General features: G+C 63.2%; 8 protein-coding genes across 8 annotated transcripts; 5 read left to right on the top strand and 3 right to left on the bottom strand.

The window, feature by feature from the left end:
- Positions 1 to 43: 43 nt before the first annotated feature.
- On the bottom strand, positions 44 to 1,182 carry Q8F55_008157 (uncharacterized protein; the record flags this gene model as incomplete). Its single annotated transcript, XM_069356561.1, has 3 exons — positions 44 to 778; positions 813 to 1,104; positions 1,142 to 1,182. 3 exons carry the CDS (start codon positions 1,180 to 1,182, stop codon positions 44 to 46), a joined length of 1,068 nt encoding a protein of 355 aa, XP_069206402.1.
- An 817-nt stretch (positions 1,183 to 1,999) lies between these two features.
- Q8F55_008156 (uncharacterized protein) lies at positions 2,000 to 2,365 on the top strand (the record flags this gene model as incomplete). Its single annotated transcript, XM_069356560.1, has 1 exon — positions 2,000 to 2,365. One exon carries the CDS (start codon positions 2,000 to 2,002, stop codon positions 2,363 to 2,365), a length of 366 nt encoding a protein of 121 aa, XP_069206401.1.
- A 446-nt stretch (positions 2,366 to 2,811) lies between these two features.
- Q8F55_008155 (uncharacterized protein) lies at positions 2,812 to 5,519 on the top strand (the record flags this gene model as incomplete). The annotated part of the gene is made up of 2 exons (XM_069356559.1): positions 2,812 to 3,112; positions 3,148 to 5,519. The coding sequence occupies 2 exons, from the start codon at positions 2,812 to 2,814 to the stop codon at positions 5,517 to 5,519; spliced, it is 2,673 nt and encodes an 890-aa protein (XP_069206400.1).
- A 538-nt stretch (positions 5,520 to 6,057) lies between these two features.
- On the bottom strand, positions 6,058 to 7,271 carry RPL24 (60S ribosomal protein eL24; the record flags this gene model as incomplete). The annotated part of the gene is made up of 4 exons (XM_069356558.1): positions 6,058 to 6,435; positions 6,752 to 6,832; positions 7,058 to 7,067; positions 7,261 to 7,271. The coding sequence occupies 4 exons, from the start codon at positions 7,269 to 7,271 to the stop codon at positions 6,058 to 6,060; spliced, it is 480 nt and encodes a 159-aa protein (XP_069206399.1).
- A 244-nt stretch (positions 7,272 to 7,515) lies between these two features.
- On the top strand, positions 7,516 to 8,844 carry Q8F55_008153 (uncharacterized protein; the record flags this gene model as incomplete). The annotated part of the gene is made up of 1 exon (XM_069356557.1): positions 7,516 to 8,844. The coding sequence occupies one exon, from the start codon at positions 7,516 to 7,518 to the stop codon at positions 8,842 to 8,844; it is 1,329 nt and encodes a 442-aa protein (XP_069206398.1).
- An 83-nt stretch (positions 8,845 to 8,927) lies between these two features.
- Positions 8,928 to 10,167, bottom strand: Q8F55_008152 (uncharacterized protein; the record flags this gene model as incomplete). The annotated part of the gene is made up of 5 exons (XM_069356556.1): positions 8,928 to 9,241; positions 9,285 to 9,398; positions 9,446 to 9,462; positions 9,499 to 9,782; positions 9,817 to 10,167. 5 exons carry the CDS (start codon positions 10,165 to 10,167, stop codon positions 8,928 to 8,930), a joined length of 1,080 nt encoding a protein of 359 aa, XP_069206397.1.
- Positions 10,168 to 10,568: 401 nt separating this feature from the next.
- Q8F55_008151 (uncharacterized protein) lies at positions 10,569 to 12,221 on the top strand (the record flags this gene model as incomplete). The annotated part of the gene is made up of 6 exons (XM_069356555.1): positions 10,569 to 10,593; positions 10,896 to 10,936; positions 11,342 to 11,425; positions 11,473 to 11,611; positions 11,655 to 11,951; positions 12,184 to 12,221. The coding sequence occupies 6 exons, from the start codon at positions 10,569 to 10,571 to the stop codon at positions 12,219 to 12,221; spliced, it is 624 nt and encodes a 207-aa protein (XP_069206396.1).
- Positions 12,222 to 13,150: 929 nt separating this feature from the next.
- YEA4 (golgi uridine diphosphate-N-acetylglucosamine transporter) lies at positions 13,151 to 14,735 on the top strand (the record flags this gene model as incomplete). The annotated part of the gene is made up of 9 exons (XM_069356554.1): positions 13,151 to 13,239; positions 13,277 to 13,323; positions 13,374 to 13,535; positions 13,573 to 13,598; positions 13,643 to 13,679; positions 13,721 to 13,785; positions 13,824 to 14,075; positions 14,114 to 14,374; positions 14,412 to 14,735. The coding sequence occupies 9 exons, from the start codon at positions 13,151 to 13,153 to the stop codon at positions 14,733 to 14,735; spliced, it is 1,263 nt and encodes a 420-aa protein (XP_069206395.1).
- Positions 14,736 to 14,745: the final 10 nt, after the last annotated feature.

Raw genomic sequence — 14,745 nt, 5'->3', positions numbered from 1 at the left:
TATCATCCCGGAGACCTCTCTGCATTAACTATAACTCAATACCCTAGTGATGCTTCGGCATGCCCGTCTTGCTCAGGTCGATAAAGTACGACTTGTCTGTGAGGTCGACGTTCTGTTCGATCCAGCGCGAGTCTGGCCCTGCGAGCTGGTAAATCTCATCCGGCCCATGCTTTGGCTCCCAGCCAATCTTCTTGCCGTTCCGCCCCACAATGTTGGTGCGGCCGCCGCACTCGATGATAATCTGTTCCGGCTTGACGCCGATCGCCTGGGCCGCCGCGTCGAAATCAATCTCTGTCGCGGGCTTGACCGTCTCGTCGAGCTCGAGGTCGTGCAGGATGACCTTGCTGAGCCTCGTCCACTCAAAGCTGCCATTCTCGGCAAAGTAGAAGCCGGCCGGCGCGTCGTCTCGCTTCAGCAGCTGGACGTACAGCGCGCCCAAGTCCTCAATGTGGCACTGGGCAAAGCGCGCGGTCGACGGCCAGCGCCACAGGTGGCCCGTCGCCTTGGCGATCTGCACCAGGCGGATCAGGTGGATCGAGTAGGACGACGGGCCGAACGTGCGGCTCTTGCCGAAGATTGTCGGCGAGAGCACGTTGTGCACCTTGACTCCGGCCTTCGCGCCGAGCGCCTGCGCGGCGGCATAGTTGTCGGCCAGGTCGCGCGCGACCTGGAAAATGTCGTTGCCCCCGCGCGGCGCGTGCAGCGGGTCGGCGTCGTCGTAGATGGGCTCGCGCGTCTCAATGCCCGCGAACGACGCGAAGATCTTGGCCCCGCCGTGCTGCCATCAGCCTCCCTCCTGACATCCAACCCACCCCAATGTACCGCCGCTCGCCGCCGAGCTCGCCCAGCGCCTCGATGACGGGGGGCGCGACCGAGTCCCACCGAAAGTCGGTCATCTCGACAACCGTGTCGATGTCGTGCTCGTGGATGAAGGCCTTGAGCGCGACGGGATCCTCGCGGTCGATCTGTACCGGCTCAGTGCCGAGCGCCTTGAGCTTGTCGACGCTCTCGGCGTGAAAGTAGGTCGTGTAGAGCACCATGTCCTGGAACTCGCGGACGCCGGAGCTGCGCAGCGCCGCGATTTGAAACAGGGCCTCGCCTCCGCTAGTTTTGTCAGCTTCCCCAGCCCAGCGAGACGCACAGATACCCCGAGCCGCCGGTCAGCAGCACGCGCCGCGGCATGGTTGTGATGTGGGCAGTGTGGTTGTGGATGAGGGGAGCCGCGGAAGTGTTGTTGGGGCTGAGTGTCGGCTGCGGCAGAGGCGGCGGGCGGGGCGGAAGAGCCGGTGGGTGGGTGGGTGGGTGGATGATGACGTCGTGCCTTGCTGCCCCTCCCCGTGACTCTTTTGACTTTGCTGGCACCTCGTTTCACAAATAGATGCCACGGTTGGTGCAGGCGTGCTCCGCCCCGAGACTCAATCTCGTCGTCATCGCTGCGTGCATGCATCGGCTCAAAGGCGACGACGACGACGACCGACGATAAAAGTCGCCGCATGCCGAGGTGGCGTCAGTGCACTCTCCGTGGGGAATGAAAATCCGGGGCTCCGATATGGCGGGAGCAAAATGGAAGCGAAGATCCCCAGTCACTGTGGCACATGCATCGAGGCCACTGTCCTGGGCCTCCTGACGACCTTGCTGTCCTCTGCGAGTCACCAGGGTGGGTAGAAGACCTATTTGACGGGAGAAACGAGTACTGGCTGACGAAACTCTGACCAAGAGTTTCTCGAGTTCGGCTGGGTTGCCTTCTCGCCAATGTCCCCGCATGTTGTTGTCTTCTGCGTTTCCCTTGCCACATGCAGCACACTGACCACAACGGCACTTCGCGTCTTCGTACGATCTCAGTGCTGCATTGGGACTGGGTGTTTAAATTCTTGCCCCACAACCACCCCTCCACCGACGCGTCGCGACCGCCTTCTCATCGGAGAGGCTTTGCGCGCTTTGAGCGCTCAACTGCGCTTTTTGCTCCAGCCGATGCCTGATCGATTCCCCCATCGCCAACATGCCCTTGCCACCGGGCGACAAGGACGCTCTTGGCGCGTATGCCGCTCACCACTCGGGGAGAAAAGCAGCAGCCCTCTGGAAGACCTCGCCGTCCACTGCGCAACGTGCCAAAGTCAAGTACCTCAACGACGAGTCTCAGCTCCCAGCCAAGCCGGGCGGGCGGGCACCCAAGCACTCCAAGCACGACTTGCGGCGCATCAAGCACATCCTCCTGACTAATCAGGACCTCACCAACGAGAGGATGCTGCACCACCTCGCTGCGGACCACCACTACCCTATGTCCCTATCTACCCTTCGCCGTCTCCGCCGCTCCTGGGGGATCGTACACTGCAGGCAGTCGCCGACTAAGACAAAGCCGGCCTAGATCCAGTTGCTCAAGGTGGCCGAAGGCACCATCGCCCTCCCAGACGACCGGGCACCGAAGTATTCCATCACTCGGTTCTTGTTTTGGTGGGATGGACGGGACTAAGGTTGGCTCGCCCCAGTCGTCTCGCCCCAAGCTCTGGCCTTGCGACCCCATAGTCCCTTGTGCATAGCAAAGGCCAGGCCCTACGTGTCACCGCTGCAGTGCATGCAGGAAGAGTCAACGTGTCAGAGTGCATAGGAGGGCTGCCACGACTGTGCAACCCACCTCCACGTGACCTCGCCACCTTGCTTCGTGCCGCGTGCCGCGTGCCTCCACCCGGCTGGTCCAGTCCAGTGCGGTTGTGACATCACCCGGCAAGAGTCAGTTGCCCACATCCGTCTGGCCTTGCCTTCTTCCTTGCCTTCTCCTCGTCGCATTACTCTGCCCTCGACAACATTTAAACAATGTTAGACCGGCGCGACGACTCATCCTACTCTTCAGACAGCGAGAGCGACCTCGACTCGCTCTCAACCGAATCGGCCATGCCGACCCGAGCGTGCCAGGTCCCAGACTATGTCGCCACCCACCCAGTGTTCAAGGCCACGGGTGCGCTCGACTGGGAACCGGCCATCACCTTCCCTTGCACTGCCGACACATTCTTCAAGGTCATGACCGCCGCGACCAAGATCTACGAGGTCACAAAGCCAAACGAGGACAAGCTCGCTGTCGCCGCCTTCCTCACGCGCCTGTCGCACCTGAATGAATGTGGGTCTTGCCACCGGGCTGCACTGACAACACAGGGGCGCACTATGAAGCCGAGGACGAGAGGAGGATGGGCCCCATGGGATGGGTCACACGCTCTGCTCGCCGCCGTCGAGGAGACGCAACGCCCACCGAGAGCGAGCGCAGCAGTACACCGCCCTCTGAAGCGCCCTCGCAAGAGCCCTCTCCGGAACCAATGCCCGTGGAACAGTCGAAGCGGTTCGAGCGACCGTCATCCAGCCTCACGGCCGTCGGTTCCGAAGACACCCTGCACCCGCCTGTGGCGGCTACGAGGCAGCATGTCGACGACCTCTTTGGTTCCCTCCAGGCCGACATTGTGCAGGGATTCGCGCGCATCGAAAGCAAGATCGACGAGCTGCATGCTCCCCGCCGTTCGACACCCCCACGGTTTCTCGAGGAAGCCCAAACGCTGCAAAGCATTACCCGCCTGCTCTCCAAGCTCGAGGTACAGGCCAACTTGCTGGCAGACCACCTCGATGCGTCGGTCAGGAAAGCCGAGCACCGCAACAAGTCCCAGCTCCCGGTCTCGCGCGAGGAGCTGTGTATTCGCCTTGCCGAGATGACCGACGAGCTCAACGACATCAAGTTACTGCGCCAGGCCCCGAGCAAGGTGGGCAAGGGGGTCACAGTGCCCGAGATTGTGGTCACCGCTGCCAAGTCGAGGACACCGTCGAAGGAGACCACGCCTGTGGCTGCCACGAAGGCCGCTGAATCTGGCGTTCCTTCCACTCCGCCGGCGTGGGCGGCTGCTCCGACCTCGCAATTCACGTTTGGGACAGACTTGGCCCTTGCCCGAGCGCCCTCCATCACGTCGACTCGCAAGGGTGAAGCCGAGAACAAGGCCAACACCATCATCGGTGCGACTATCGTCGACCCTGTGCCCGCCCATCACAAGGAGGTTCTCAAGACGGCTTCGAACACGGCGCTCCGCCCAGCGGCCAATCCCTTCACCCTGGAGGGAGCACCACAGGCCGTGTCGGACGAGAACAATGGCGTTAGGACGACCGCCCCGCGACTTCCTGTGGGCCAGAACCCCCCTCGCCTCACCTTCACCTTCGGCTCCGTCACCCCGTTGGGTTCAGAGCCGTTAGCTGTGCCCTCCGTTGCCGACGGTGCGGGGTTTAGCAAGTACGCAGGCAAGCCGACTGTCCTCTTCACATCCAAGGGTGAAACTACTCTGAGCACCATTGGCACCAAGGCTGAGGGCCAGACGGCGGAGGCCACGGGACACGAGAAGCGCAACAAGGATCTGAGTGACCTTGGCGCTCCAATCACCAGCCCGGTCCTGTCGGTGAAGAACGACCCACCGAAGGCAACTGACGACATCGTGCGCCTCCATGGCCGCCACCCCTACGCACCTGCGCCTAACTTACCCTCCCGCCACCCCAGCCAGGTACGACGTGCGATGCCCGCTTCCTCCAACGAGAAGGTGTTCAAGGGAGACGAGATCAAGGCGACGAAGGCCGAGGAGGTGAATGAGACCAAGACTGAGACGAAGCCAAAGGAGACGGAGCCAAAGGCGCCGACCGTCTCGACCGCCTCTGAGCCGGCAACCACTGCCACAACGTCGCTGCCGAGCATCCTGTCTCGGTCGCGCTCGCCGTCGCCCCTTCCGTCTATTAAGGAAGATGAGGAGCACGAGGGGCCGCTGAAAAGTGTTTGGTCTGTTGAGCCCCAGTCCGATGCCATCTCGACCACGACCCTGTCGCCGCTCTTACCTCTCTTTGCCCAGCCTCTATACGTCCCGCCCTCCCGTCGCACCTCCAACGGTTCGAACTCCTCGAACCATCGCGAGAACAGCTTCAGCTACAACCCCGCCCATGCCCCAGGATGGCACAGCCTCCTCGACGTTCCGGCACCCATGCCCTCCCCAGACCTCTGGGCACAGACCCGCCCGCCCGTCTCCTCAATCGCATTCCCTCCATTCCCATCACCATTCCCACCCACGCACCCGCCTCCACGCCCCTACCCGCGTTCCACCAACCCATTCATAAACACCCCACCTCCGCCCCCCGAGCACCAGCCCAGCGCGTTCAGTTTCCCAGGCCAGCCTGGTCGAATCAGCCCTGCGCAGCCTGGTATCCCTGGTCAACCTGGCCGACAGCCTGGTATCCCTGGTCAACCTGGCCGACTCACTCCTACGGCCCCGGTCTTCGTCCCCGCAGCTGCTGGACCTCTGTTCCGCCCTCCGTCGCCGGTGCTCCGCCCCCCGTCGCCAGGCGGCGCGATGCTCAACTCGCGCGACTGGACGTGCAAGCGTTGCACGCTGGTCAACACGCCCCCGTCTGTTGCGTTCTGCTCGTTATGCGAGGCGCCGCGTGACCCCGGCTTCGGCGCGCCTGCCAGCCAAGGCTTCCCATTTGTGTCACACCCGTGGCGTCCGATCTAGGCGGCGGCTGCGCCACGTCAAGAACAAAGCTGTCGAACTGTTTGTCCTGTATTGCCAAAGTGCCACAAAAATCGGCCTACGCGCCTCCGTTTGTATATGTTGTGGTTGTTAGTATGCTGAGATGTCAGTTGTGCATGTTCCTTGGGGTGGTGCGATTGTGGCGGGGAGTGGGTGGAGTGGGCAGAGCGTCCAGCTGTTGGCATGTCTTCAGTCGGGTGGCGGTGGCGACGAGAAGACGGGCCTATCGGACTACGCCTCACCCCTCCCAGACTGCTACCCATTGCAGTCTCAGCAGACGCCGGTGAGCACGTCGCCGTCGCCGTCGCCGTCGCCGTCGCCGTCTCCCATGAGCAGCAGAACCTCCGTAGAACCCCCAGCCTTGCAGTTTTCCACCCCCAACCTTGCTTCCTCCCCCTCCCCCCCTCGCCTCGCCCATCATGGATAACCAGTGCATCGTTGGAGGTCCGATGCGCGGCCCGCTATCCTACAAGTGCCGTCGCCTGGCATGCAAACCCCTCGCCGTCTCTACTGTCGTAGCTTAGCGGCGGACGTTGATGCTGCCCTTGGGCTGCGAGCCCTTGGGGTTCTTGGCGACCTTGGGGGCACCGACGCCCTGGGGGCGGGCAGCCTTGGTCGACTCCTTCTCCTTCTTCTGGGCCTTGGCCTTGGTGATGGCGGCGGCGCGGGCGGCGGCGCGGACCTCGGGCTTGGCGGTACGCTTAGCGAGGATGGAGGCGAGGTCGGCGCCGACAACGCCACGCTGAACCTTGACGTTCTTGCGCGAGCGCTTCTTGGCGACCTCCTCGGTGATGCCCTTCTTGTGCATGCGGCGGTAGACCTGGGTCCAGGCGATCTTGCGGGGGTTCTTGCGCTGGAGGAAGAGCGACTCGGCCTTGGAGCCGATGAAGCGGAAAGTCTGGGGGGTGTTAGTGGGCGTGTTGGCGTGGGCTGCTGGCGGCAAGGCAGCGGCAGCGGCAGCAGCAGCAGCAGCGACAGCGATGCCGACATCGAGAGTGATGGGCAGGTCTCGACGGGAGTGTCGCCCTTCTCCCCCTCCCCCTCGAGCCTCCGACGCGGCGACACGACACGCAAGTAAACTTGCGCGGCGCCTCGCACCGCGTCCAGCTCCATCACTCCGGCCCTCGCTCGTCCCAGCCTGCCCGTCTCGTCGCCATCGCTGCTGTGCTTTGCCGCTGCCCAAGCCGCCTGCCTTGCCACCGGTCGATTCGCACCTTGGAGTCACCGCGGACGTAAGTCTTTCCCCGCGAGGGGTAGACCTTCGCGCCAGAGAAGTCGCAACGCTCGATACGCATCTGGGGAGGTTAGTGGGGCCTGGGGGCTCGGTGACGGGGGGTGCGCTTTGGGTCGGACGGGACGTCGAGAAAAGCTCGCGGCCGGTTGTCGTCAAAAGTTGTTGGTGGCCGCGCAAAGTTGGTAATCTGATCGCAGTGCCGATGTCGTCGAGCAGTCGAGCGAGCGCCGTCCAGTCCAGTCCACGGTGCGCACCCCTGTCCGTCGTGGTCGTCCGGGCGACTCACTTTGGTGTGTCTGGTTGTTGAAGGATGGAGACGGTCGAGTGACTTGCAGTAACGACGATAGGCGGCGGCGAGGGAGGCGGCGAGCGCGGTGCAGGTGCACTGGGAGGTTGCCAGCAGCCAGCGGGTGGCAGGAGCGGCTGGCAGTGTGCGTGCAGCCAGGCCTCCAGCCAGCGCCAGCGACCAGGCAGCACCACTGCACTCACCTGCCAGCCATGTCCCGCAACCAACTCCCCACCGTACGCTCGAAATTCAGATCCGCCACATGCCCTATTAAATGCGAAAACGCCGAACTCCCATCGGCCCTAACACAATCGCCGAAACTACCGCACGTGCCTGGCCACCTCCACCGGCCCTCGAGCACAAGTTTTACGATGACATCGCCGGCGCCGTCGCCACCCAACAGCCGCAACACTCGCATGAGCATACGCCTCGCGCGAGCACTCTTCCACACACACGCAATGACCGTGCCCCTCCGCACACCGGTGCTCCCCGCCCCAGCAGCGGGCGTGACCATCACGCCGTCGGCGCCGAACCGGCTCGACGACCCGCGCTACGACGCCACCCCCGCCGTCGCCGACGCGCTCGCCGCCGCTGCCGCACATCTCCGCGCCGGGCGCACGGTCGCCTTCCCCACCGAGACGGTCTACGGGCTCGGCGCGCACTCTCTCGACCCCGCCGCCGTGGCCAAGGTCTACGAGATCAAGGGCCGGCCACGAGACAACCCGCTCATCATCCACGTGTCCTCGCTCGCCATGCTCCGCCGCCTCCTGCCACAAGACTACGCCCTCTCGCCCCTCTACCTCGCCCTCGTGGACGCATACTGGCCCGGCCCGCTCACCCTCCTCTTTCCCAACCCCGCGCCGCCCGCCCTCCCGGCCCCGCAGACGAACGGCATCCGCATGCCCAACCACCCGCTCGCGCTCGCGCTCATCGCGAAGGCCGACCTGCCGGTGTCAGCGCCGAGCGCGAACAGCTCGGGCCGGCCGAGCCCCACCCGCGCCGCGCACGTAGCGCACGACCTCGACGGCGCCGAAGGCCTGGGATGTATCCTCGACGGCGGGGCGTGCGGCGTCGGCGTCGAGAGCACGGTCGTCGACGGGCTCGGGTGGAAGGCTGGCGGAGGAGGGGCGGTCAACGTCCTCCGGCCGGGCGGGCTCGGCGTCGAGGACATCGCGCGCATCGTGCGCGCCGTCGACGCGACTCACGGAGGGGAGACGGACATCCTCGTGCACGGCAAGCCTTGGCGCCGGGGCGGGGGCGCGACGTCGGCCCCGACGCCCAAGCCGAACCCTGACGCCGCGCCGTCCACACCGGGTATGAAGTACAGGCACTACTCGCCCCGCGTGCCCGTGTACCTCTTCCTCCCGTCGACCGTGTTCCCCCGCCCGGCGATCAGCTCGAGCGTGACCGAGCCGAGCGAGGTCGTCCGCGCCATCGCGACCAAGACGCGCGCCGACCGCACGCCAAAGTTCGGCCTCTTGCACTTCACCGACTCGCCCCTGTCCAAGGCGCTCGCTAGAGTCCCGGGGGTGGACATGACGCTGCGCTCGCTCGGGCCGGACGCTACGAGCGCGGCGCAGGCCCTCTTCGACGGCCTCCTCTCGCTCGAGGCCGACGGCACCGACGCCGGCGTCGACGCCATCATCGTCGAGGGCTGCTCGGACGACGGGCTCGGCCTCGCCGTCATGGAGCGCGTCGGCAAGGCTGTCGGCGGTGGCGGGGTGACCGGCGCGCTGGGTAACGGGCAGGGCGCGTCCGACGCCGGCCGGTTCTGGGTGCAGGTGTAGGCGAGCCGCGGCGTGGACACTAGACTAGACGTTGTGATTGCTGTTGTACATGTGTATGCCACTACTATGCCTACAATGATAATCTAAGCCTTCTCCGGCGACCGCAGCTCGGTCTCAAAGTCGTGCAGGAAGGTGTCGGCCTCGCGCTCGGCCTTCTCTTTTCGGAGCCGCGCGACCTCGGGCGCGCCGAGCAAGCTCGCTCGCTTCGCCTCGACGACCCGCCGCCGCTCCGCGATGCGTCGCTTCTGTTCCTCCTTGGCCGCTGAGCCCGCTCTTCCTGCCGCCGCCGCCCGCGCGCGCTCCGTCTCGCCTCTCTCGGCCTTGAGTTCAGCCATCTGCGCCTTGCGCTTCTCGTCGTCCAGCGAGAACTGGTACGCTCCGGCACCCCGCACGCGCACTGAGTAGTGTCAGTGGGTGCATGTGAATAATCGGACACCCACCCTCCTTTGACGCGTCGTAGTGCTCGTTGCGCGCGGCGCGCTCCGCATCCAGGTACTTTTGCTTGATCGCATCCGGGTCGGGCTGATACACGGGGAAGTAGGCCTGGTCGCCATCTGGAGAGTCAACTACCGGTTGCAACGAAGAATTTAGCATAACCCACGGATAACCTGTGATTGTCTGGGGGTCAGCGCGTCCAACAAGGCTGCAACTCACTGCACCTCGGCGTACGAGCCCAGATCGAACCGCGGCCCCGGCTCGTCTTCCTCGTCCTCCTCCTCCCGCCGCCTCTTCCCCCGTGCCTTCTCCCTCTCCGCCTCTCGCGCCTCACGCCGCGTCCCCGTCCTCGTACGTCCCATCTCGTCGACATACTCGACCGTCTCGAGATCGCCGAGCGTGTCGAACTTGCCCTCGTCGTCCCATCTCGCCCGTGCCGGCGCGGCCGACTCGTCCTCGTCAGACGAGTGATCTGACCACTCTTCCTCGCGCTTGCGGTCAAACTGTTGTCAGCTACAGAACAAGTGCCCAGCTCACGTCAATGGTCGCCTCGGCGAGCTCGCGCTCGCTCAGCCCCGACAGGTCGCCGCGCGCCAGCTGGTCGTACTTGCGGGCCTTGGCCTCGAGGATCGCGCGGCGCTGCTCGTCGCTAGGTCCTGACGCGTCAAAGTGCCGCTGCTTGGCGTCGTTGCGGGCTTCCCGCGCGAGACGCTTCACCAGCCCCGGGGAGGGACGGAGGAAGGGGTCCTTGTCGAGCACCTTTGGCCGCGGCGCGCCCCGGACTGCCCCCTTGCCCTCCTTTGCAAACTTGTCGGCATGCTCTGCTGTAATTGCCTTGAGCTCGAGGAGGGACGCCTGGGAGATGTTTGCTGCCGGCGTTGGCGGCATGGTTGGTGGTGGTGGTGAGAGTGAACGCGGTGGACTGTTCAAGGTGGAGGTTGTTGGTTATTGTGGTGGTGGCGAGGGTGCCACAGTGGGTGAGAGCGGAAGCAAATCCACTATTGAAATCACGTCAATGAGCTTATGGTGGCGACTGGGGCGTCATTAGGCCGAATTTGATCCCGCTTGTGCACTGCTAGGGTGAAGCTTCATTGAATGACCTGGCGGGTGCCCGCCCTGTGACTCGTGCGTCGTGTCTTCCTCGGGCCAGCTGCCAGCGCCGTCACCCACTCCGCCCACCCACTCCCCTCCCCCCTCTGCTTCCACCTTCTTCTCTCTTCTTCAACTGTCCTTCTTCCCTCACCCACCCCTTCCTCTTCCTCTTCCCATCCATCCATCCTATATCAACAATGTCTGCTGCCAAGGTTTACGTCGGTGCGTCTCATCAACCCCTATCCACCCCACCCACCCAGCAACCACCCCGGCAGCACGTCGCACGCCCGAGCCAAAACCTGCAACGCGCAACGCGCAAGCGGCGCAACGCACGATCCGTGGGGCCGCGCGACCGTGCTGCCATCTTCCTTGCTCTCTCGACATCACTACTCCTCGGTGGCAACTGGCTATCACTCGTGCGCCGCCCAACTCGACAACCTTGTGCTCTCAATGCATATCACTCTTTCATCGTTTGTTTCAACCGTGCAGGTCCTGACTCTGGGTTCGTGATCCCGTTTCATTAGGCAATCTTTCGTGGAACACTACCGATGAGGTGCTCCACCAGGTCTGCATCTTTTCTTTTCTTTCGTGCTAGTGTTGTGCTCATGCTGTTCCTCTGCTGTTCGTCTCTCTCTTCAATCTCGTCTCGTCTCGTCTTTGGTCTATGGCTGTCGTCGTGTTCGTCTGGATCCGTGTTCGCTTGGTTCATTCCTTCGTCATTTTGGCTGCGCAACTGGCCCTCGTTCTTCTCACGCCAATCGTCTCTCGTGCCATCTGGTCTCGTCGTCGTCGTGCAATCGTCTCGACCTGTCATTGATCGTCGTCGCTTGATGGTTTCGTCTCTTGCCATGTCGTCTCGCCGCTCTCAACATCGCCTTGACCACACGCGCTCAATTAACAATCGTGTCTGTGCACACGTGCAATGTCCTCTGCTTCGATCATCGCCCACGTTACACTTTGCAACCAACAGACCTTCGGTGCCTACGGCCAGGTCATCGACTGCATCGTCATGAAGGACCGTGAGACCGGCCGCTCGCGCGGCTTCGGCTTCGTCGTGCGTAACGCGTCTCCGTAGTCAAAACTCGTTCTCACACCCCCCAGACCTACGGCTCGCAGGCCGAGGCCGACGCCGCCATCCAGGCCATGAACGAGCAGGAGCTCGACGGCCGTCGCGTCCGCGTCAACATGGCCAACTCGAAGCCCCAGGGCGGTGGCTACGGCGGTGGCTACAACTCGGGCTGTAAGTTGATTTGGAGCCGATGGAGAACCAACTGACATCCCAGACGGCGGTGGCCAGGGTGGCTACGGCGGCGGCTACGGTGGCCAGGGCGGCTACGGTGGTGGCTACGGCGGCCAGCAGGGCGGCTACGGCGGCGGCTACGGCGGTCAGGGTGGGTACGGCGGCCAGGGTGGTTACGGTGGTGGATACGGTGGTGCCCAGGGCGGTTACGGTGGTGCCCAGGGTGGCTTTGGTGGTGCCCAGGGTGGCTACGGCGGCCAGCAGGGCGGCTTCGGCGGTCAGGGTGGCTACGGCGGCGGCTACGGTGGTGCCCAGGGTGGTTACGGTGGCGAGCAGGGCGGTAAGTATCCGTTTCTCTACCCCTCTCTTGGGCCATTCGGCCTCTCTCCTCTCTCCTCTCTTGCTCTCTCTTCTCTTGTTCTCTCTTCTTGGTTCTGCCTGCGCGTCAGTTCCGTTACTTTCTTGTCCGCTCTGTCCTCTGGCCTCGGTTCGGTTTTCGGTTCCCAGGCTACGGCGTTGCGTCTCACACGAGAGCTTCCTAACCATGATCGTTTGCTGACACTTGTTCGCAGGCCAGCAGGGCGGCCAGGGCGGCTACGGCCAGTACTAAGCTGTTTGATTCAACAATCTGCGACCGACTTTCCAACCGTGTATCACCTTGCTCCTACCCGTTTCGATCCCGCCGCTCGCTCGTATGAAGAACAAAGAATTCAAAGCCTCGTAAATGTTTAAAGCCTCAAGTTCGTTCTCGTCTGTTTCGCTCCTCGACCGCATCAATCTCTATCCGTGTCACCTCATCCTACACACTCCCACTATCCCACCCACTCGACTACACCAATTCTACACATTGCCTCGGCCTCCCGCATCAATCGACGTCCGTCTACGACTCCAAGATTTCCCCCCTTTTGCGCGATGGGATTCAAAAGGTCTTTCAATCAAAGGCTCGGCTCGTCCTCGTCTCTACTGTACTAGATGGCTGCTCTTCCTTTATTGTTTCTCCTACAACCTGGTGTTGGCAGCGTGTGGACACACTCTCCAACCTCTACTCTCCTGGTCTAGGCATGTCTCCCGACTCTTCTCTGTTCCCTCTTTACACTTTTTACTCTGCGATCGAATGCATCAGATGATGTCTGTGGTGTGGGTGGGGGCCCTTGCTGTGAGTGGGGCAACAGGCCTGCTGCGGCGAGGGAGGCTCGAGGTGATAACGACGGCGGCTTGGCTTTTGATATGGGACGACGATGATGCGCCACTGTCCGGTCGACGAGATGGTGCCTGGCTGGGCTACACGTGGTCTCGTCCCGATTGTCTTGCTGGCTGCTGACAACTTCACGTCACACCTGGCGTTGCCACCGCCGCGCGCCGTCCGCCGCGGCAGCGTGTCAGCAAAACAATTCCAAAAGTTGGCAGTCGCCCTCGTAAGCACCACCACCACCACAAAAACATACTTTCTCCGAATCAGTGCTGCTGTCTCCTTCCTTCTCCCACTCTCCCTCCTCGTCTCACCTCCGACCACCCTCTTCGCCACCGCGTCCCAGCACAATGGGGACCGAAATCGCCTCCGCCGTGGCCGAGAGCGCCGCGAGCGAGTGGGCCGCCATCATCAGCCTCGTATTCGGCGGGTGCTGCTCGTGAGTCGGGCGGGTGGCAACGGCAGCTGACAGCAAGCAACGTCTGGGCATTAGAAGCAGTGCTCAAGAGCTACCCCGCGAGCGGTAGGTTCTTGGCGAAGCAACTTCAACGCGTTACTAACCACTTACCCCAGGCACCTTCCTCACCTTCGCCCAGTTCCTCTACGTCGCTGTGCAGACGTTCTCGTCCCAGTTCTACTTTCCCCCGGGGGCCCGGTTGCCCAGGTGGAGGAAGAACGAGGTGCCAATACGTCGCTGGATGGTGCAGGTCGTGCTCTTCTTCGGCGTCAGCCTCAGTGGGTCTGAAACTCGTGGCAGATGCTCACCCGCCAGTGAACAACTATGCGTTCGGGCTCAAGGTGGGCCGAGGCTAACGACGGTTCGGCAATTCTGACGCTTGCAGATCCCAGTGACGGTGCACATCATCTTCCGGAGTGGAGGTGAGCTGTCGCGGAGCCTCCTCGAACCAGCTCACACCCAGGCCTCTGCGTCTCCATGCTCACGGGCTACTTTATCGGCGGGAAGCGCTACTCTGCAGGCCAGATTGTGGGTTTTCGAAGCGTGGCTCTCATCTAACCCGCCAGAGTGCCGGCGTCATCATCACTTCGGGCATCATCCTCGCGACGATCTCGGCGCCCAAGCCGCCACGACCAACCCCTACCCCCACGGCTACAACAACAGATGTCAAGCCCGACCTCCTCCCCGACAACGTGCAGTACGCGCTCGGCATCACGCTGCTCGCCCTCGCCCTGTTCCTCTCTGCGTGGCTTGGGCTGTGGCAGGAGAAGACGTACAAGATGTACGGCAACAAGTGGCGCGAGGCGTTATTCTACTGCGTGGGTCCGGTGGCGTCTCCGCAGTGCTGACCCGCCAGCACTTCCTCTCGCTCCCATTCTTCATCCCCATGTACCCGACACTATCCAAGACGTTCAACGCGTACAAGGCTTCGCCGCCCGTCACGCTCCTGACACTCCCGATCCCATCACCCGAGCTTGCCCTCTTCTCGCCCGTCGACGACGCCAAGCGCGAGTTGATACGCTGGCGCGAGCTCGCGGTGCCGAGCGCCTTCCTTGCGCTGGCGGTCAACGTCGTGACGCAGGGGCTGTGTATCCGGGGTGTCAACCGCCTCACCTCGGTGAGTTAATTTCGCGTTGTCATAACTAACTCCGCAGCGCGTGTCCTCTACCACGGTCAACCTCGTCCTCACCCTCCGCAAGGCAGCCTCCCTCGCCATCTCAGTCTGGTACTATGGCAGCGGGGCGTCCACGGGCCTCATTGTTGGCGGCGCCATGGTCCTGGGCGGAACCATGATCTACTCCATGTCATCTCCTCCTGCTGCTCCCAAGGACATGGTCGAGGACAAGACCGTGAACGGAGACGCCAAGGAGGACAAGCCGGTCAATGGCAATGGCAGCGTCGCAGACGCCCCAGCGGCCACCTCTGCCACCTCCACCGCCGTCGAGCCTGCCAACGGCACCGCGCTCCGGCAACGATAGAAAATCTACT

This window comes from Vanrija albida (assembly GCF_041260175.1).
Source record: "Vanrija albida strain AlHP1 chromosome Unknown contig_6, whole genome shotgun sequence".
Taxonomy (NCBI): domain Eukaryota; kingdom Fungi; phylum Basidiomycota; class Tremellomycetes; order Trichosporonales; family Trichosporonaceae; genus Vanrija; species Vanrija albida.
This window is presented reverse-complemented; position numbering and strand designations above follow the sequence as displayed.